At 39.5% G+C, this 22275-nt stretch overlaps 1 protein-coding gene across 5 annotated transcripts in view; it reads right to left on the bottom strand.

Moving 5' to 3' along the window:
* The window catches only part of DPP6 (dipeptidyl peptidase like 6), a 562376-nt gene that overhangs the window by 91329 nt on the left and 448772 nt on the right, over positions 1–22275 (bottom strand). For all 5 annotated transcript variants that reach the window (XR_004061384.1, XM_030965369.1, XM_030965378.1 and 2 more), the window contains one exon: positions 9702–9783. Coding sequence is in view for 4 of the 5 variants with exons in the window: in XM_030965369.1 (XP_030821229.1) it covers positions 9702–9783 (82 nt within the window). In the remaining variant the exon portion in view is untranslated. The remainder of the gene's footprint in view (positions 1–9701; positions 9784–22275) is intronic.

Raw genomic sequence — 22275 nt, 5'->3', positions numbered from 1 at the left:
TGTTTTTCCTAATGCATATGATGTGATTACACCAGCTCTTATCAGTCCTTCAAAGAGGGTAATGAAACCATAAACTGCTCCTCACCAGTGAGTTTGCATAATAAGATCTAGTATTTTAATTAGGTTTTTCTTCTTGCCATTTAAAAATAGTTTGATACCAGGTGATTAAAAAAAAACCACAAGACAAAAACCTTCAAAATATTTTCATTCTCTCCCTCAATTGGTTCATGTTCAAACTTAGGAAAGAGACAGAATACAATTGTGACAGAGGAGTGAGATAAAGAATTTTAAATCAACTTTTTTTTCTTCACAAAATGAAAATGTCATTATTAAGACCAGTGATTACACAATTAAACTCTTCTACACAATCAGAACATTGCAGAGGATCACATCTTAATAAATAATTGACAGAAAAGGCTACACTTGCAGTTTTCATACCAGACCATTTGTCTGCTTTAATTCAAAGTAAGAAGCTGACTCCTTAAGACACCAGGGATTTAGAAGACATTGCAGTTTCTGAAGGTATGCCACAATGAGATAAAGCTTAGTTTAATTCAAATTTACCTTGCCCAGACATAGGCAAAGGTAATGTTTACATCACAGGGAATTTTAAACCTGTTTAAAATAACTCTGCTGGGAAGATTTCAGGACAGAGAAGCTAAAAAAAACGGGGGATCACTACAGGCAGAGAATACAGAAGTGAAGATTGATGCATGTAAGAATCATGCTGATGCATGAACACATCAAAATCAATATTCATGACTCATCACTGGGGATGGAAGACTTGAAAACATCTGATTCCAGGTGTAAGAGCTTGGCTGCACAGAAATCAGTGCAGTGAAAAGAAATGAAGCTGTTTGTGCAAGGGAAACCACCAGAGCCGCAGCAAAACTCAAACAAAAAAATCTCCTGCCTTCAGTGGCCTTGACTGAATATTTGGAAAAGGAAATTTAGAAGAGTCACCCCTAGTAAATCATGAAAATCTCCTGATTTTAGGCACATAGCTTGGAAACTGCCAATATACCTTGCAAAATAAACATTAAGAAATTAATTTTGCTTTCGTTACATGTGATCAACAAAGCCACCGAAACGTCAGAGAGAATGGAAAAAACATTCCTTCTTGTCTTCAAATGAAGAAACATTTCCTATCTCTGTGAGCAGTGTCCAGAGCTCTAGAGCAGAGTCTGAAGGGTTCCCCAGAGAGGATGTGGCTCTCCAGATCTGGAGGTGACTTCTGCTGGGGCTGGGGGAGGTGATCTCCTTGTGGGGCTTGGATGTGGGTGGAGGAAGGAAAGGAGCAGTGGGAGGGCCTGATCCCAGCTTTCTGGTCAGGAGGAAGGAGATGTGCCCTTCTCCATATAAATGGAAGAAGGCTCACATTTAAATACCCAGATCCTCATGGGGAAACTTAACCTTTATCTCCTGCAGGGCCAAAAAAACCCAAGCACAATAACCCAGGAGATGCATGGAGGGCATTTGTCCTGACACAGGTGATGAAGGAGCTGATGGAGATGTTCTGCTGGACCTCACACTTTCAAACCAGGAGAAATTACAGGGCAAGGTGAAAGCTGGGAGTAGCTGATGCTGCACACACCATGAGGTGGTGAAGTTCAGGATCACAAGAGGAAATATGGCAAAAAAAAGAATGAAGCCCTGGAATTTAGGAGAGCAGACTTTGGCCTATTCAGAAACTTGCTTGGAAGTAGCCCCCTTGCATTCTCTCTTAGGAAATCAGTAGAGATTTAAGATCTTATGGGTTTAAATGCCTTTAGACAATCCAAAATTGTCAAAACTAATACTTGAGATAAAGTCCCAAATAATAGACTATAGAAGTAATGGCAGATTTCTATGATATGGAGACACATTCCCAAAATTTTTCCTTTTAAACTGGGTACAGAAGAGATTTTTTTTTTCTTCTTGATTCTCTCAGTTTAAGCCCTTCCGTGCATTAATATTCTTCTCGATTTTTTGCAAGTTTTTTTATATTTTTGACATTGCATCGTTACAGATGCTGTGCATTTCAATTTGTGTTCTGTGAGCAGGTTAGACCACAACATGCATGGGTTCTAATCACACCTAGAATCTGCCAAAGTACAGACAAATAAACACTTATCAGAATTCTAGAGATTTAAAAATGTCTGTTTCAAGAAAAATGTGCTGTCCTATTTTCTGTTCTTCAGGGAAGAAAGGAGGGTTTGTTTCACCTCAACAAAGAGAAAGAGCCATGTCTGCTTGTATTTCATTGCCCTGTATTCTAATGGGGTTATTTTAATTTATAACTGCCTTGTTATATAAAAGAATGTAATAGTAAATGTACCATTTAGTACGGAACTCTGCTTCTGCTTTTAAGTTCTGCTTGATGGATTATCGTGTATTCTATAACCTAATATCTCTGATGGTTATGTAGGGCATGACTATAAATTAGATTATTTAATGTGAGATGATACAGTGTTCCATTTAAAATACTTTATTGTGTTATAGAGAGAACACCTGACTAAGAAGAGCACAAAGATTATTTGTGTCAGCATAAAGAAGGAGGAGAGCTAACAGGATTTTCCATGAAGTTTCCTCATCTCTCTGGTAAATGGCAGCTCCTGGGGAAGGAGAGAGCAGCACCACAAGCCAAGGTGGGACCCTCCTTGAGTGGCACTGCCCCGTCCTGCCTGTGGCATCCCAACGTCTGTAATTTCCCCACACTCTCAGCAGTGACTGCTGCTGCCTAAAGGATAAGGTCAATATTTTCATGGCAGCTATCTAAAAGAAAAGGTCAATATTTTCACTGCAGTTTTAAGAACCACACTTTTCATAAGCACATATTCCAAAGGACGTCCTCCACCTACCAATGATTTGTAAGACGCCAGGAACACTTGTGCATGGACAGGAAGATAATTTGGCAGTCAGATCTCTGAAATGAAAACTGCCCCTAATAAAAAAGAGTGGTTCACTATCCATAAATCTCAATTGAAATTCAAAAAATTTCTGTAAAGGGAGGGAACAACTTCCAGTGGCACTGACCCAAAGCTGGAGTGTTTTCCTGCTAGGAATATTGTACAGTAGCAGGCGAGGAAATTTGGTAACATATAAAGGAAGAGAATTCAGTATTTCCTTGTAAAGGAACAGGATGGTGAGTTCCTCTAAGCTAGAAAATCCATGGATATTTGCATTTCTTGTGAGAACACACTCAGTTTCCTTAATGCACACTGTGAATGTCAGTGACATTTAATGCATCAATTCTGTAAGTCCATTTAAAAGCAGGAATCTATTGCTGTAACTTCACCAGAAAAGAAAGTGACATATAAAAAATCAAACTTCACCAGAAAACAAAATGACAGATAAGAAATCACAGAGGAAGCCTGTGGTAATGTCTCACCCCCAGGGGAAAAGCCTGCATCATCCTATGTGTCACATTGGGTGTAAGGGCAATTATTTCTGATTTATTGGTGAAATTCTACACAAATAGCAAATTTCATTTTGTCCTCTGAAATATTTCACAGCCACGAAAGGAGCAACATCCTATTTTAAATAAAATTACCTAAATATTCCTTCAGTAACATTTTATTGCAACACCTGCAGTTATCCTAAATATCCTGCTCTTTTGCCACCTGATGAAGATGCAGTAGCAAGGGTGCTGGGAGAAGAAGAGATTGTGACCATTTGTCAGCAAAGAACATAACACTGACAGTGCTAAAGCCTCCCTTTAGGGGCACAGGGAGCCAATCCTGTTTTTAACTTTTCACATCCTTGTCATTCCTTTGTCACCAAGCCCAGGGGTGACAAAGGAATGACAAGGATGTGAAAAGTTAAAAATAGGACACTGCTGCCACTGTAAACAAAGAGAGAGCATCAAAGGAATAAAACCCCAACAAACAAAACAAAACCTAAACACAACACTTTCCAGTGGAATGATTTGAATAAAGTGAGGGGAGAGGAGAAAGGAGCAACCTGTCCAGGTGCTCAGTATATATGTAATATGTTTAAATTAAATTTTCCTAAAAAAATCATATTCTTATGTTTGAGAAGGGGATGAGGAGATGGCACATTATTATGCTGAAAATCTTACTTTTCCAGAATGTAGATCCCTCACTATGCTTAAATAGGTCTTAAATAGACTTTGGGGTTGGGGGTGGAGTGAGACAGGGCAGAAATCTTTTTTTTTTTGCAACAAGCAAGATAAGCAAGCCAGAATAATTACATACAGTAGACCACAGCTAAATATTGATTCATATGTCATTGCAAAAAAGAAAAGGTGAGGGAACAACAGCCTGAAAATAATGATGCAAAAATCTATGAAAGAATGGTAGAGACAAATAGAACTACAGCAATTATACACAGAACAGTCTAAAAGCCCTGCTGGAATAGGAACAACAGCAGATGATTCAGTGCCTCTTGTGGAAATGATCCTCTTCCCTTGATTTCTGTGCAGCCCTTCTGCCTGGAACTAAGCTGGCATGACAGGCACAAATTCAGGCAGGGGAAAAACTCCTAATTAGAGGAGTCACTCCAGTTTAGTTCCAGGTGTCATCATTTAACCAGCTTTTTCTGCATCTAGATATCCTAGTTGGAAAAACATTGTACTACAGCATTAAAAAAATTATAAAGGAAATAGGTAGGTTCTGGTCATGTGCAGCAGGATCTATCATTCAAATGTTTTATATATTAAAAAAATCCAATGGTTCACTTAATTGTATTGCACTTTTTAATATTTATGACACTAAGCTGTTTACCAGCATCAGCATTCACTGTTTGAAGGCACCTGCAAACCCCTAACATGGAAGAGGCTGAAAGAATCACTCCATTTTTTCCCCTGGCATTTGCATTTCCCTGAAATAGAGATTTCTTATTGCATATTCTGCACCTGCTGTGAAACTTAACTTCTGTTACCTTAGAACCAATTATAAACTTGATTGCAGCCCAATCTACAAGAAAAAGAGATAGTTCCTGCTCCAAAAAGAGTTGACACTGAAAAAGGCTTATTGCCTATGAATGCAGGAAAAATCTGTTTTGGCCCTTCTGTGGGGCTGCAGTAAATGCAAGGACATGCAAAACTTCCAGCAACCCTAATCTGCTTTCTGGATGTTTTCTGTACTTAAAGAAACTGTGTAAACAATAATAGACTGACTGGTCAGGAGAACTTTAAAAGAAATGTTTCTCTTTGTAGAAGAATAAATGCTATGATCTATGAGAGAGATTTTTTAGAATTATAACTGCTGCCTCTGAAGTTGTGCAAAACTGCTTCCCCCAGCATCTGATGTGTCACCATTACCATTAATATCTGTCAGGATGGTTACAGATTCTGATTTTGGAAAAAAAAAGAAAATAGCAGCACAACAGAAGTGCTTCTGCTTTTGATATTGGAGTTTAACAGCTCCTGTGAACTGTATTTAGTGCTGTCAATGCAGACAAATATTCACTGCATTTTATTAGAGCAGGCCTCCTGCCTCCTCTCTCCTTGTGGCAGCAGGGCCCTTGGATATTCCTTGTCCTTAATGCAAATACTTTGAGCCTGGATGTGCTCATTTTGGGGTGACTTAGATAAAAGCCTCCTGAAAGCTTTGGGTTTATTGGATTCCTTGAGCACCTCAGTTAAAGAGATGCACTGGACAGTCCCTGAAGCACTGAAGCACTCCTGAAGCACTCCCTGATTTTGTCTGTGCTGCCAAGAAAAACAGCGAAGAAAACCTCTTCACACTGCACTCACTTTTCTTGATAAACAGACAGGTCCAGGCCTGTCAGCCACACAAGTTTAATGAAGCTGAGCTCAGGATCTCAGGCACCATTAACCTTTTCTTAGATACTGTTGGGACAAATGTACCACAGGAACATTGCTGAGCTCTCAGCATGTGGGCAGAGCCTTGGAACATGAGATGGAACATGATGAAACTGGTAAAATATTCCAATAAGATCAATTAACAGAAGGTTTTTATGTTTTGGTGGCAAAATCAGAAGTGGGTAGCTGTTGAGTCATAGATGGCATGATCAGAGAAAGAGAAGAAATCCAAGGAGTGAAGATTCTTGTGCAGATAAGCATGCCCAGAACAGGACAAAGGTACAGAATAACACTTTTTTGCAGTCCTGTCATGCCACCCACAGCCTCATATTGCTGGAAAATATCACACAAACTGAGGATAGTACAGTCTGTTCACTAAAAAGCCACCAAGCACCATGCTGAAGGCCAGTAGGCTGATGAAATGGAATTCTAAGTGTGGCTTTGGGCTGTGAGGTGCACCACAGAAAGGATGGATTTTTCCCATAGGCATTTTGCATAGTCATTTACACCCACAAATAGTGAATATATCACACAGCTATTCCAAGTTAACAGTGTTTTTCACTTATGCTGGAAAGGCAGAAATGATGATTCATGCTGTAGGACAAATGAGAGGAATGAGCCCTTTATTAACAGCCAAAATTAGGGAATGTGTTCCCTCTTGCATTGAAATTAGTGGCTCTCTTTCTAATGACTCTGGAGCTCACACTGCTGAGGGCCCCATTCTTCCAACAGCTTTGTGAGATTTAATTTGTCAAGACTTTGGCTGAGATCAGAGAAAAGCTGAAGCATTTTTTCTGAGATGCCAGAAGTGAGAGCTTTTTTGCATTCTGATCTTCTGACAGATTTTCTCTGATCCAGTATCTGCCATTATTTAAACAGCTCAGTTGGCATGTGTGGCACTCTGCAGGCTAGTAAGAAGTCAAGAAACATGCTCTGAGGACTTAATCATGCAAAAATTGGCATATAATTTAATGAGAAAGGACAAAATAAAGCAAGATAAATAGAAAATTGCTCCTGGGAATCTTCCACTATATTTTTAATTGCAGAGAATGCAGATCATTCAGGTTCCTTCTATTTCAGATTTATTTCTTTTTTGAATGATTAGACATGCAAGAGAGAAAGAGGTCAGGCTCAGCAACCCAAAGTTCCCCTAGGAAGGATGAAACAGAAGCTACAAAGGGGATAAAAATTCTGGAACCAAGCCCTCTTACTCTCCTGCCCTGCCTTTCCTTTATGTTGCCAAAAAAGAACAAACCAGGAGATTTCAAGGAGAAAGCTATTTTATTTCCTGAAAATTGGGGTATCTTCAAGGTGATGCAAACCACACTTGCCCTTGGCTCCCTCCTTTCCTGGGAGATGCAGGATGGAGCCAGTGCTCAGGGAGTGCAGCACCAGGGCTGACACACAATTGGGGTCCTCCTGATGCTGCAGGACCCCCCCAAACACCCCCAGGAGCCTCCTGGGACCAGAGGAGCTGATTTGTGGTTCCCAGCTACTCCTTTCCCTCCCACTCAACACATTTTCCCTCCTTCTCCTGCAACACCACTCAGTGCACATTTAGCAAACACATTCCCGCTATCAAATTTTAATAGGCTTTAATTTTTCCTCTGTCTTTGCATCTCCAAAGAAGGTGACATGAATTTCACTGGCAATTATATTCTGAGTAACCCAATTAGTCCTGAAATACAGAACATGAACATGGTGTGTTTCTAGACCTCATTTATTTTTCTTGTAGGGTTTTTTTTTTTAATTTTAAAAGCTTCTTTTTTCCCTCTGGCAATTCACTGCTGATTATTAGATGTAAAAAGAAGATATTGATGTATGTAAAAGCATGTTTAGTTTATAAAGTACAGCTATAATTTTATTTCAAGGTCAATGACTGGCAAAGAAAAGGACAAAAAGGCACATATGTTAGAAGTATGACAAAATAATGCTTAAAGTACAAGTGAGTTGCTCCTCATCCACCCTGACTCCAAATGCAAGAACAGGAACTAGAGCTCAATTACAGGCCAATAATTTTGCAAATCTTGAAGTAAAAAAAGACAAAAAGAAAGACAAAAAAAGGACAAAAAAACTAAAGGAAAAAATAAGTATGCAGAACAATTTTGCTGTAGCAAGATTTTTCTGAGATTCATATGGAATTCAACAAACAAAGGGATTTTTAAAGGTAATATATATATATATACATATATATATATATATATAGCATATACCTCACAGAAGGAACATGCATGAAACTTGATGTCTTCAGGAATTCCTGAGGGCTTTGAGTTTTCATTCTAAATTGCTTTAAAAATATGTTGGAAATTGGTATCACCCTCTTCAGCATTAAATGATAAAGTTGGTTGTAAAGAAGACTTTTCTCCTGGACTGTGCATACTCTCCTGTTGGAGATATAATTTGTCTATTTTGGTATGAACATTTTTCTTCATTTTGGTATAAAATCTCCTTAGATTTTCTTTCCAAGGTGGGAATCAGCTTGGTAAAATGAGCACGATGTGAGTGAGCAGCGAGCTGTGGCCACAGGTGCTGAGGGCACACAATTCACAGCAAAACTCTGTAAAAGGAAGGAACACTCACTTGTGGAGTGGAGAACGTGACTAATGCCACTCAATATTAGATTTTGATTAGAAAATGTAGTTTTTGTTACATATTGTGGAACTCTGTTAGACTTAAAATAGAGCTAGTGAGCAGTGAAGGGAAAAATGTTTTGGCTTCCTGTGCTAGGTCCTAAAGGTATTCCCTGCACGTGGTGGGAGATTGGAACAAAATGATGTGTGAGGTCCCTCCAGCTGTGTGCAGTGAAGGCAAAGAGCTCCTCAGAGGACATTTTGCACAGAGATAAAGGCTGCTGACTCCTCTCTCTGATCAGATCTGGGGTCAATGACTCTCAAACACAATTTTCCTGATGGAGCAGGAGGAGGGAATCCTCCTGTTGGAGGAAGGACTTTCCTGTTCCTGTATCTGTTTTGTCCAACCTGATTTTCAGGCTTGCAATGATAATGACTCCCATTTTTTGTTTTGTTTTGTTTTTGGTTTTGTTTTTTTTTTTTAATCACAGAATTTAAAACAATCTAGTTAAGGACACAGACAAACAGTCCCCAAGGAAGGACTGGGAACAGGAGATGCATGCCAGATTTTCTTTTATAATGAGCTTCATTTCTTGGTATAAAGCTTCCATATCAAAAAATAAGTTGCCACTTTTTCATTTCTTGTTATGGTAGAAAGAGAATGTTTGGAATATAGAAAAACTTAATATTGGATTTGCACCAGGGAATGAAGCCAGGGGATCTGGCCAGGAAATACATGCTCTGAAAAATGGGCACATCTAGGATGGCAGTGGCTGAGGGCTAAAATACTGGGGATGTTAAGATTTTTGCAGTATGAACAGCTCCATGAAATATAATGAATCCCTGACAAGTGGTGTGGTTGGTTTTTTTTTTTTAAGCAGCTCTGAAAACTTTCCAGGATCCTCTTCTAATTCTGTCTATTTTGCAAACAACCACAGGGCAAATTCAGGGCAGCTCTGTTCTAGAGAGATGCATTCTCCAAACGGGGCTGCTAATATTAACATATCCCCAGAGCCAAGTTTGCAAGTCTGAAGATGCCCTTGTGAAGCAATGAGATGCTAAATAAATCAAACTATTATCTCTATAATCTGTCCTGTGTCCAACACTGGGAGAAGCAGGTGCATCCTCTCAAAAAGCTTTCATGAAGTGTTCTTTCTCTGCATTTTTAGACACGATTACTTTGCAGTGAACGGATATATTTGGGAATTTTATAAATAAATTACACGATAGAACAATCATAAATAAATGCTAGAAGCTACCACAGGCTTCAAGAAACTATTCAAAAAAGGAATTATTATTTTTTTACTTCCAAGCAATAGCAGCATGATCTCTAAATACATTTGCACACTTGTTTTTTCTCTTACCAGCTGTTGCCCTTTTGGACCCCAACCAGCATACTGAAGCTTTGCATTGCTGACCTCAGGGGGAAACAAATTCTGGGGATCCCTGCAAAAAGAGAAAAATAAGATTTCAGCTTCAGAAATGCCCTTGTTTCAGGTGCTGCACAGGCGTGTTTTGGAAATACATCACAAACTTGTAAGATGCCTTTCAACCAGGTTTCAGCAGACTTTTTAACAGAAAAGTAAACACTAGCAAGTGTTGGTAAGATCAAGCATTTAATTGACAATTTCTGTTTCTTATTAATAAGAAGCTAAACATATTAGTTCCACTGCTGACTTGCCTAAGCCTTAAGAATTAGTTCAGGGATGACAAACAATGTAATTGTATTTATCAACTCTGATCATGTCCACAAAGGATAAACAATAATTCTATATTTTAATCCTACTGCCACAAGAAAAAGAAAGTTTCGTCTTCTGCACCCAATGACTCTTTTGCCTCACACATTTCCTTTGAGTATGATGGAAAAGATTAGCAACTGTATGACAACTGATACATAGCCTGGCTTCAAAGGGAAAAACTACTATTAACACAAAATACCTATTTTTTTTTTTAGAAAATAAAATCAAAATGCTTTTCTGGTTCTTTCATCCATTACCTTCATTTTGTAGCAGAACACAAGCGACACACAGTAAATGCAACATGGAAAAAGGAGGCTTTTTTGGTAAATGTCAAAGCAGCATAATGTCATTTTCTCCCAGCATAGATAGCATTGCCTTAACTGTATTTATACTCAGCACAAATAATTACATTACATATTCTGAAGTCACATTGCAACAACCCTGTGTATCGTAATATCCTACAAACAAGAACTCTAATAAAGCCTGTATAAAATGTGCCTCATTAGAAGATCTCAAACTGCTTGAAAAAGTAAGGCTATTATCATCACTGGTCCACAGACAGGAATAACAAGGCAATTTGAGGCCAACATCACCAAAAAACAGAGAAAACAGCTCAACCCTGCCTGGCCTTTAAGCAAAAGGCCTTGCACAGTGTTTTGCAGAGCATGTTTTCAAAACAGAACAGGAGCTGCATGCAGTAATTCAGCACAAAGTGAATTTTCTTTGTGAAAAATGCCAATCACTCATTTTTCAAATGTTAATAGTTTTACGGGTTAATAGTAATAAAATGGTTATAAAAATAGCAATATAATTAGAGTAATAAAATTTTTGGACAATTTGAATTAGGACAATATGAGACAATAGAAACAAAGGGTTACCGTACAAATGTACGGTTCCAGGTACATTTCTCTGGGCAGCATAAGCCCAAAAAAGCACACACGTTAACAGAGGATTAACCCTTAAAAACAATAACCTGTTGCATATTCATACACCTCATACATGATGCATAAATTCCATTCAGACACAGAATTCTGTCTGGTCAGTGTCAACTTCTTCCTCTGAATCCTAACAGCGTCTCCAATGCTGAGCGAGGCAGGAAGAAGTTCATTTCTCCTGATAATGGGGCAATAAATTCCCTTTCACTGAAAGATTCAGGTGTCCTGTGGCTGCTATCTCAGTGCAAGTCCTTTCTTTAAAAAAAGTATCCTACATAGCATAGTTTCTATTTTACTATTTTGTTATAACCTAAAACTATATTTAACACACTACTTAAGAGAATTAATACAGCATAACTTTCTAATACAGCACATGTAATATTCCTTTTAATATTTGCAAAAAGCCAGTCATAAAATACGCATTTTTCACATCTTTATTGCCTTTTTGGGGCCTGGTGCAGCACCCCAGTTACAGCCCCTGGGCTGCTCCTTCCTCTGCACTGGGGCTGTTGGAGCAAGGACAGCACAGCAGCAAGAGGAATGCTCAGAACTGATTTTGTGCAATCTTTCCACTGCGAAAAAACCCTCATTTCCTCTGAGCTGTTCAAAGGCCAGCCAGAATCAGGGCAGACCCAAGGTGGGGACCCTGATGGCCACAGGTTCCCCCTTCCATCCCTCCTGCAGGTGCAACCCTCACAGTAACGCTGGAGGTTTGATGGAGATGGGATGGACAGAGGATGTGGAGGGGCAGGAGGGGTTTGTTGAGGCACTGGCACTTCAAAGTCTGTGTGTACCATGAGGGGCCCAGACAGCTTTCATTTTCTGCACGCAAAATGTCATCCACAGCTGCTGCCTGTAGAGCAAAATTGTGTCTTTTATTATGTTTTTTCCTAGAAGGTGTCTTTGTGAGCAGCCTAAAGTCGTTTTTGTAGGGTATGGATAAGAGAACTCATAATGCTCACACTGAGAGCAGCCACAAAATTCCCTTTGCTGTAGAAAGATGAACCACGTCACCTGTTCTGGATTGTGTGTGTTAGCTGCTTAAATTTCCAGTCAGCTATGCCTGTTAGGAATCAATCTCTCTGTTTAGCTGTCTTGATTATCTTAACAGAGAGCAACCTCTGAGGGTAGAAGGAAAAGAGGAAAACAGTGAATCAAATCAAAACCTCTTTTGGGAGAAAAAATAGCACTTCACTATTTGTCAAATGAACTATCTAGTTCTTGGGTTATTTTGCCCATGGTGAAAAGAAGAGCAAGAAATTACAAATAGAGGGGGAAATACCATCCCAAAATAAACAGATTATACAAATTGTAAGAATTTAAAGCTGTAATGCTTCAGATAACACAGGTGGAGCTCAGGGACAGACGTGCCAATTACAGCAAATAATTCAGACCAGAGCACACACAAGTCCTGTCAGTTCTGTTCATTGCATCATCTATTAGAAGAGGAAAACTCTAACACAGCGAAAAATGCTGCATAAACCAGCTTTGGTAGCTGATAAGGTAGAAGAAAAAGGAAAGAGCTGTGCTGCAGACAAAAAAAAAAAAAAAAAAAAAACCCCCCAAAAATCCAAAACAAAACAAAAAGCAAAGCCATGCAATTCTTTGGTATAGCCAAGGAAAACCAGAATTGCATCTCCTGAGTTCTTGAGCTGTTTCAAATGGTTGGGAAGCTTCTTTTGTAGCAAAATCTTGTGTACATCCATCCTCATGCTGTGAGCTATTCCCTTCTACCACAGTCTGTGAAAGCAGACCAAGATCCCAGATTTCCCCCACAAACGCTCCTGGCTGATGGACATATTCATCTTGGTATTTTTTGTCTTGTTTCTCATCTTTTGAGGAGAATCTTCTTCCCTGAAGTAGCCACACTCACTCACCCACCTGCAGCAAAGTTCAGTGCCATGTGCAAGGGGTTGAGAGGATTCTCCTTGCCCAGCCTGATCCCTCAGGCTTCAGAGGAACCACAGGAGTCACCTGAAGCTGGGCTGCACCAGCAGTGGTCAGAGGAACCTGTGCTGTCAGCAGGCCCAAAGGTGGCCTAAAAATGGAGTTTACTCACTTGAGAACCTCACTGTGAAAGATCAAATTCCCACACATGTATTTGGGCTCCATTTGGTGCATGGTCCATGGTGGAATATGGATGGAATTCCTGCTCTGGAAGCCCCAGGCAACCCATTCCAAACCCATTATCAAGGACTCAGAGATAGCTTTGGGTTGGAAAGGACCTTAAAGGTCATCTCATTCCAAGCCCCTTGCCATGGGCAGGGATGCTTCCTACTCTCCTAGGTTTCTTCAACCCCCATCCAGCCTGGCCTTGAACACTTCCAGGTATTCTCCGGGCAAATTGTGTCCTAGCTAACCATAAGTGAACTTCTCTGGGCTATTTTATCAGCCAGAGAGAGAAGGAGGAGGGAGAGTTGTCCACACAGCTGCTCTGGGCAGGACTGGCACAACTCTGTGATGCTCTCTTTGAGAAAGCTCTTAGGGATCCTCAAGCTGAAAAATCCTTTTGGAGAGCATTTCTCAACCACATTTCCAATTATCCCATGCTACTCTGGGCATTTAACTCTCCTTTGTTAAATTCCTGTAGGGGAATCAGGCCAAATGCACACCTGTGTGCCCGGAGCACTCTTCCATTTTACAGATAAATGGGATCTCACGCCACTCAGCTTCTTCTGGGAAGTATGTTATGCCTATTAAGCTATTGCCCTCCACAGCCACACCCTTCCTTCTCCTCCAAAACAGCCTGCTTAAAATTCCTCTGCACTTTTTTTCCCCGAATCAATCAATATTATGGGTCATCTCAGCCTCTCCAAAGAGCCAGTGCTCCTCACAGACCCTCATAATTAGGGCTTGTTTGGATTTGAGCCTGTCCCTTGTGAGCTCATTTGTGCAGGATGCTGGCATGGAAATGGGCAATTCTGAAGGCAGTCTGTACATCTCTGGCTCCTGCTTTGGATGAAGAAACAAGTTCACTGCATCCTCACAATATTTTCACTATTTCCTCCCAAAAAAGAACCTTAATCTTAATTTCTGGCCAAAGAACTGGCAAGACCTTATTAAACTGTTGCCATTATTCCTTCCACTTTAAAAATGATTGATCTTATAGCTGAGAAAGAAGGGAATAATACATTTTAGACCAGACAGAAGATGGAGCAGGTGCTACATAAACTCTTCCACATTAAAATGACATTGTCTGGACCAGAGACTGTTAAATTGCTCCAGACACGGGCATGACCTCAGCACCATTGTTCAAAAACCATTTCTGAAGTAATAAATTGAGAAATTTGCTCGTTTAAGTGAAGTTTTTTTGCCAAAAAATCTCCCCTCAAAATTTCCAAACAAGTCCCTGAGTGCAAGAAAAGTGGTGACTGCCAAGTCATCTCTGCTTGCAGTTGAGCTCAGAACAAGATGTAGAATAAAACAAACTAATCAATCATGTGTTACCTGCATTTGACTTTAAAAATTACTGTGATTAATGAGGAACTTGTCTGAAAGAGTTTGTCCTGGTTTTTGCTGAAATGTTTATATCTGTGTCCCTCTTCTGACATTTTCTTCCAAAGAAGGCAAATTTCCCTCTGAGATTTTGTGGCACTGGTTCTCCTTCTGAGCATAAACATGATTAACTCTTCTATTTAAAGTTCTTAAAAAGCACCTTAAAAATACCCAGAAATTTTCCATTTTAATTGAGGGAGTGGCTCCCTTTACTTCAAGAAGAATATTTTACAATGCAAGACTGAAAATGTCTGAAACTGATAAAAGCAGTCAAATTCTGGGGTATGGTATAAGCTGCTGCTCTAAGGTCTGTTTTCATAACTTCATTTTAATTTCAAACACAGAACAACAGGATTGGTATGGAAATTCTTTGAATATACTGCCACTGTGAAGAAAAATGCAACAATTTTCACCACAGGCTGCTCTGATATGTCCATCCTCTAAAGAAATAATGTAAACTATGTTTATATGTTTTACTGGAGAAAAATTTGAAATCTCCTTACTTCACTATGTCATAATTTTGGAAAACATTAATTGTGTCATTAGTATGTTAAATGTCAGTAGTTCATAAAAGTTGAAGAAATAAAGACAGCTACAAAAACATGTGGGGAAGGCAGAAATATCTCTTCTTGTTATCTGCATCAAGCCAGCACTGAATATTTTGAAAAACAACAGTCCTGAGGACATCAGCTCACAGTATTTTGAGCATTTTTTATAGTTAAGTATAAAAAACTATCTACCTAAACTATCTGTCTCAAAACCAGAACTCAATGTCTTCACATCTACCTCTAATAACATAAAATCCGACAGCATCTAAGACAGATTTCTTCTTCCTTAGAAAAAGGTAAAGAAAATAAAGAATAAAATAAAGAATAAATTCAGAAGGGCAATAAAAACCTGGAAACTTCTTAATATTTAAGAGTTTTTGATGCATGATGAGGAAAGAAAAGCAAACTTGAGGAAATTTGCAAACCCAAATAAAAGGATGTAAAACATACAGGTTAATTAATAAATCTACAAAGAACCATAGATAAGGACATGGAGGAAGAGAGAAAGATTTCTAAGAGGCAGGAATGTAATTCCTTGGGAAGCACACACACCATTTTAATGAGTTATTTTTAATGACTTGACACTGTTAAATGACTTGTTTACTTCAAAATTCACCAAGGAGAAGAGAAGACAGGTGCCATTAAGAAAATTTCTCCCCAGGAGATACAGAGCCCTGCTGAGACTCACAGTGAGATAAAATAAAATATCATACAAGTGGGAATAAAGACTTGCCAGAACAGATAATCAAGAAATCATACTGTTAGAAGATGCAACTAAAAGAACCCTCCTGGAATTCTAATAAAAGTGCTTAATTAGATGGGAAAGGCTCTTCCATTCATCTAGGCTCATCCACTATTAAATATTTAATTCTCACTCACACATATTTTCTTTACAGCAAAAAAAAAAAATCTTCTCAATGAACAAAAGTAGAAGGAGATGATGAAAGTAATTTGAACTTATTAATTTAAACTGCAGATTCACATCAATTCATTCAGCTGTTCTTAAAAACATCAGTGCTCACCAACCATTTTTTCCAGGATGAACTAATTCCATGGATTTAGTACATAAAATCTAAAAAGAAGGGAATCTAAAACATTTGTCTCTAATCTGGCAATTCTTTTGGATTCAGGCCACAATTATGAGCTCAGAGATCTTTTTTTAATATAGTCTGCCTGTGTCTGGAACTCCCCATCAATGTAATATTTGGCACTGAGCCTGCAAAACCTTGCACTTCACCAATACCACTTTAAAATCATAGAATGGTTTGGATTGGGGGGACTTTAAAAATAATTTATTTCCAGCCCCCCTGTCATGAACAATGACACAAAAACCAATCACTTGTCAGAAAAGGAGCCACCAACTTCCATTGGTAATGGTATAAGATGATGGCATACACCTGCCCTTCTAGTCTAAAAAAAAAAAAGATTGAAAAGTGCATCAGAGACTGGTACAGAGCCCTGAGTTGCAGTGATGGAGGCTGTAAAACATTGATCAAAAACTCTGCATTTCCCCGAGTAAGCAAACAGTGGAAATGGACCTTGGGTGCTGCTAACATTACTTTTAAAATGATGACATTATCATGTTTCTCATGTGACCCCTCTAAATCACAGAAGACAGAGTGAATTTTTACTGTATTTTTAAATGGAACTTTTGTTACTGGAGTAATATTTTGTCTCCTAGAGACAATGAGAGGCAATAGCACTCAGGTGATAAATGCAACCACTTAAAAGGAATTTTCTCTTACTCATGTTATTTTCTTTTACTCTGTAGATCTTTCTCAGTCAGCTCTGACCTCAGCACTGCGCAAGGCATGAGGTAAACCCTGGATTTACCAGGATTTCGTTAGTATTTGTCCACAGCAGAGACATGAAAAAATGAAAATCAAAATATATGAATGCTGTAAAGAGGTCTAGTCAGAATTGCAGCTAGCCAAAGATCAGCTATTCAAAATATGGGGGGAAAAATGCAGGTTAAAGAGAAAGAACTTGATAAGCACTGAGATATTTAAGAATGAGCTGGGAAGATCTTCTGGATGAGCCTGGGTTGAGTGTGGTTCTTCTGAGCAGCTCTGCCGATCTACAGGAAAGGATGTTTGTGATGAAACCTGAGCATTTTCCATCCAGCTGACCTTGTCTGACTTTCAAACACTAATAAAAATACGGCACCGTGATGTGATGCCTGCAGAGAGCAATCTGGGATTATTAGTACATAAAATGAGATACAGAAATGATCTCCTACCACCAGAGACAGCAGAAGGGCCTCGTTACCAGGAGACTTCCCTGGCTGCTGGGTCACACTTCTAATTGGGCCAGAGATTGATTCTTGGGCTTGTGCTGTAAAATAATTCAACAGCCTGTGCTACTTGGTTTCAAACCAAACCAGAGTGACTCAGGATTCTCTGCTTTCTTTTTGAAAACTAAGTCTTTGAGCAAATCTTATTTCTACTCATGTCAGGAGATCCTGGAGGTCTGTGTGTAGGTTCTCAGGGGTACTGAGACACTGTCACCCTGTTTTTTAAAGTTTTTCAAAGCCTTCTGATGTTTACATTTTCGTAACAAACTTTCTCACACACTTTATGTAAATAACTTACTGTTTTGCATTACTTTTATGGAGGAGCAGAAATTTAATGGACTGTTGGTTTGTTCAGTGTCATTGGAGAGGTGGCACTGTCACCCTCCAATCCACTGTCACTTTTGGAAATCTATAAATGTTAGAGTCAGAAATTAAAAGCTCTCTTTTTTGCCTTAGAAAATCCAGTGTCTGCATCTTTCTGTTTCGTGTCCTAGAGTGACAAGACACCTTTCTAAACAGCCTTTCCCCACACAGACTGTGTCATCATCAGTTAAAATTAACAAGGCATACATTTATTTGTGCCATTATTTCCATTTTTTATCATCAGTGATGTGATCACTTTCAAACACCCCCCCACCACAATCAGCCTGGTTTTTGGGTATGGTTCAAAAGTGGGTGGCAAAATGCTCTCCTTATTCAGAGGACAAAAGCACCACTCTAGCTCTGCACTTCTGCCCCAAAAGAGAGATGGAGACACCTGAAGTAGGCACACAAGAGAGAATATTTACATTTGAGAGGGCGTATAACATATAACATATATAACATATAGCATCTGCCCTCAGAGCTCTGCACATGGAAGGTCTCTTCATTTCTCTTATCTCCTCCTCATGCGTGACATGGGAAAGCAACTTTTTCTATTCCAGTCTTATCTCCTCAAATTTCTAGTGGAGCATTCAGTAAATGTTGGGGTAAGGGCTGAAGAGACATCAGGGCTGGAGTGACACAGTCTGGGCTATCAGCCAGGTATTTTACACCTTTGCCACAAAGAGATTTTCTCAGCGGTCACTGTGCCAAGGAAAATTCTGGCTGTAGCATCCATTTTCCACCCAGACGTCCTCTCTTGCTTTCCAAAATATCCCCATACCCTTGTTCTCCATATGTTTTGAGCTCCACAGGGGTTCAGGATGCCCATTTTGAGATAAAAGGGCATTTTTAGACTACTAAATTTGATTAGGGATTACCTGAGGAGGGGTCACAGCACCAACGAGAAAGAACAGGGAGCCCCAGGACATGGTGGGTGCACAAGAGCTGTGGCATGGATGGCTACATAATTCTCAGAGGTGGGGCACTGTACAGTCCTCAGTGGCTGGCACAGGTCCCTGTATAGCCCTCACTGTGTGACCTGAGCCCAGGACCCATTAAACCCCACAACAGGAGGAAATGCCCAAAATCTTGCAGGTTTGGGTCCTCAAAACTGACTTTTTTTTTCACATGTCCGCAAACCAAGTTTGCTTTTTGTAGGAACACATTCTTTGTGCTGTGCAATCAAACAGCACAGCGTTTAATGGGCTGAAAGTTTATTACCCAACCACAGCAAGGAATAAGCCAGGCTCACCCTGCAGGGTGGCTCTGCTTTCCCACAGCAGTGGAGCAAACACAGCTCCCTGGGGAAATCTGTGTTTTTTGTTTGTATCCCAGTGGAAACTCCATCCAGTACCTTGAACATCAGGGCAAAAATGCAAACAAAAATTCCTGATTCCCACTATGAAAATCCACCTACAATTTTATTCCTGGGAAGGTGATCCATGGAAGCAGCAACTGTACAGGCTGTGGTTAGTCAGTGCTCTGCACCATCATTTTATAAATTCCCTTTCATCCACCTTTGTTTCCTTTTTCTGTCAAAACTCTGCACTAACTCAACCTGACTGAGTATGAAAGAGGAGGAATACCCATGGCAAGGAGCTGATTTTTGGTGCTGATTTTTGGGGCTGGAGCCCCCCAGCAGTGACTGTGCTTTGGGCTGACCACAGCCTGGGGTCCAGAGGAGGTTCATTCATCCTAAGGCATGAATACATTTCCATCTGCAGACATGTTCTCACCAGTAAAGCACATTTTATTCACTATTTAGACTTTAAAAGGAACCCTGCCTCCATTTCAGAGGGTGCTGTCTCAGAAAATCACAATGGGAGAATTTGCTTCAGACTTTTTTTCCTTTTTTTTTTTCCTTTTTTGATGAGCCATAAGCTATTGACCTTTTCTGTAACATAAGGAGGTTGGTTGCTGGGCTTTTCTCTGCTAAAGTGCTAACATTTGTGTCTAACTATTAATTACCGAAGTTTTTTTTTTTTTTTTTTTTTAAGTCATTACTCTAATTCTTAATATCAAATCCTCCCCTCAGGGGACCATTCCTTATTATTATCACTACACATGGTTTCTAAGGTGTCCACCCACATCACAACTGATTCTGGAAGAAAGAAGTGTGTGGTAGGAATTGCTTTGCCTACACAAGAAAGGAACATTTCACATTAATAAAATAAAAAAAAAAAAAAAGCTGTGCAGTGACCTGCATGGGTGAGCAAGTAGCAAATCCCCTGGGGAAATGATGTGGTGTTGAGCTGCTGAAGTGGATTTCCTCCCACCAGCACAGCCAAGAGTCCTTCCTGAGCTGCCTTCCAGGCTGAGCTGCTTTCAACCTGCCACAGCTTGGAGCTGGGTGATGCTCAAATAGCAGCTTTGCTTAATGAAATGCTCGTTCTTTCTTTTCAAAGAGGCCCAAAATGTGTCCATAGGCAGTGAGCTGGTATGTGATTTAACCACTATTCCAGTGATTTACAGAGTGTTTAATTCAGAAGATTATAAAAAGCAAGAAGCCAAACAGCTCCATCAGGGCTTGAGCCAAATGCCAGCAAACTCAGATGAAAAATTCCTGTCCACATCAGAGGATATAAGGTCAAGCTCCACCATCAAGCTACCAAATGTAACCATTCCAAGTTTTCTGTTGTCAAAATGCAACTGAAACAGCATCTGACATCATGAGGATGTTCTCATTTATAGTCTGGCATAAAAGCCACCACACTGTGCAGAAGTGCCCTAATTAACCATATAAACTATCTCAAAATGTGATAAATTCTATATAATGATAATTGTTAGAGAGGGAGGAGAGAGGAGTAGAAACAGCAGGTTCTTCATGAACTACAGAATATATTTTTTTACTTATTTAACAAATTTCACATTTTCATTTGGTTTTACATACCTTTTCATAAAGATTTTATTTCAACCTCTACAGATCATTCTTGGGGGAAAATGAATTCATCTGCTCTAAGTAAAATTTAATTAGCTGAAAACAGGTTTTCTTAAATACTGTACTTTTTCCTCTTAAAATAAAATGTGGGCACTAGTGCAAGTTTATAAATGTTAGAGTGAAATTGTGCAGCACTCTGTACAACAATAATTACATTTTGCATCCATTGGGTGGGTACAATTTCTCTTCTTGCTTTGCAGATGGGGACACTGAGGCACAGGATTTTTTAGTGCCACAGACTAACAGGCCAGATGGAAATAAAATAGAACAGACTTGATCAAATGGGCAGATTTCTGAAGTAAATTCAGTTCCCTGAAGTTCTTTTATCTATGATTTTAAATAATGAATCACAATTTCTTTTTCCTGTGAACATGGAAATGGGAACACGTGCAAGGGTGAACTTCTTGTCTTTCAAAATATACAATAGGATACATACAAAACTGATTAAGTTCTCCCTAATTAACTTTAAAGTCCATTTCTTTCCTGCCAGTGGCTTGTGAAAAAAATAAAAAAGGAGGCAGGAAGAACAGTGGGAGTTCTGCACAGAGATCTATAGACAGCACTTTGAAAATTTACTCACAGTGAAGCACTGGCTCGGTTCCTCTCCCTGTTATCACTTCTGTGGATCTCCAGCACGTTTTGTGCACTCACTCCACTCCTGGGACTTCTCTTGAAGTTACTGAGGCTCAGCATGGGGCACTTGTGCAGGATTTTCCAGAGCTGTGAAATTCCTGGCAGTGCAGGCAGGAGGAGCTGAGCTCAGCTCCCAGAGCACTCCACTTTGTGCTTGCCATGTTCCTCTGAGTCCAACACATAAATCCAGTAAGAAATATGGATTCTGCTTAGAAGTAACTCAATTCCCTCTTTCTCAAATGCAAAATCAGTGAGGAGTGGGAAACACTGCTGATTTTCTCCGTGATCCTGGTAAGAACATTTGGAAGCTCCCACTGACAAGTCCCAGCTGGATGGGCTAAGAGCTCCTACACGGGGGTCAGCACCAATCCCTGACAATGGGCTGTGTCCAGAGAGAAATGGTTCATACAGATCTGGGTGAGTGCTGGGAGGTCTGAGAAAAACATGTTTTATGCTGGGCTTTATTTGGTGGAATGCAAAAACAACTGTAAAAAAGTGTAACTTTCCTGCTGGCCACAGCAAAAAATTAAATACAGAAATATCTCCTTGGATATCCTATCCAAAATTAGCTCTTGTTTAGGACCTGCAGTGCCAGATCACACCAGTGGTCCAGCAGCATGCACTGGTGTTAAAATACCTTAACACTGGTGAGAGAAATCCTGCAGCTGGGTTAGGGAAACATCCTCCTCAGTCCCAGCCTGACCATAAAAACTCTGAAGTAATTAAGGTTTTTTTCCCCTTCTTTCACTGAAAGATGTGAATCACTAAGATAATTAATATTAGGGCCACAAAAGAATAAAACTATTTTCAGTGCCTAGTTTTTGTAAGTAGGTTGTTGCCTGTATGGCTACATTTTTATTTTCCAAAATTAGGAAAAATAATATTAGTAATTAAATAAAATATAATCTTAGTAAATAACTAATATTTAAAATTAATATCAAAAATTAACATTAATAATGTTAACGAATAAAATAACTTTTATTAATAAAAATAT

Source organism: Camarhynchus parvulus, chromosome 2 (assembly GCF_901933205.1).
Source record: "Camarhynchus parvulus chromosome 2, STF_HiC, whole genome shotgun sequence".
Classification (NCBI taxonomy): domain Eukaryota; kingdom Metazoa; phylum Chordata; class Aves; order Passeriformes; family Thraupidae; genus Camarhynchus; species Camarhynchus parvulus.
Note: the sequence above shows the minus strand (reverse complement) of the source record. Positions and strands in the feature narration are given on the sequence as shown.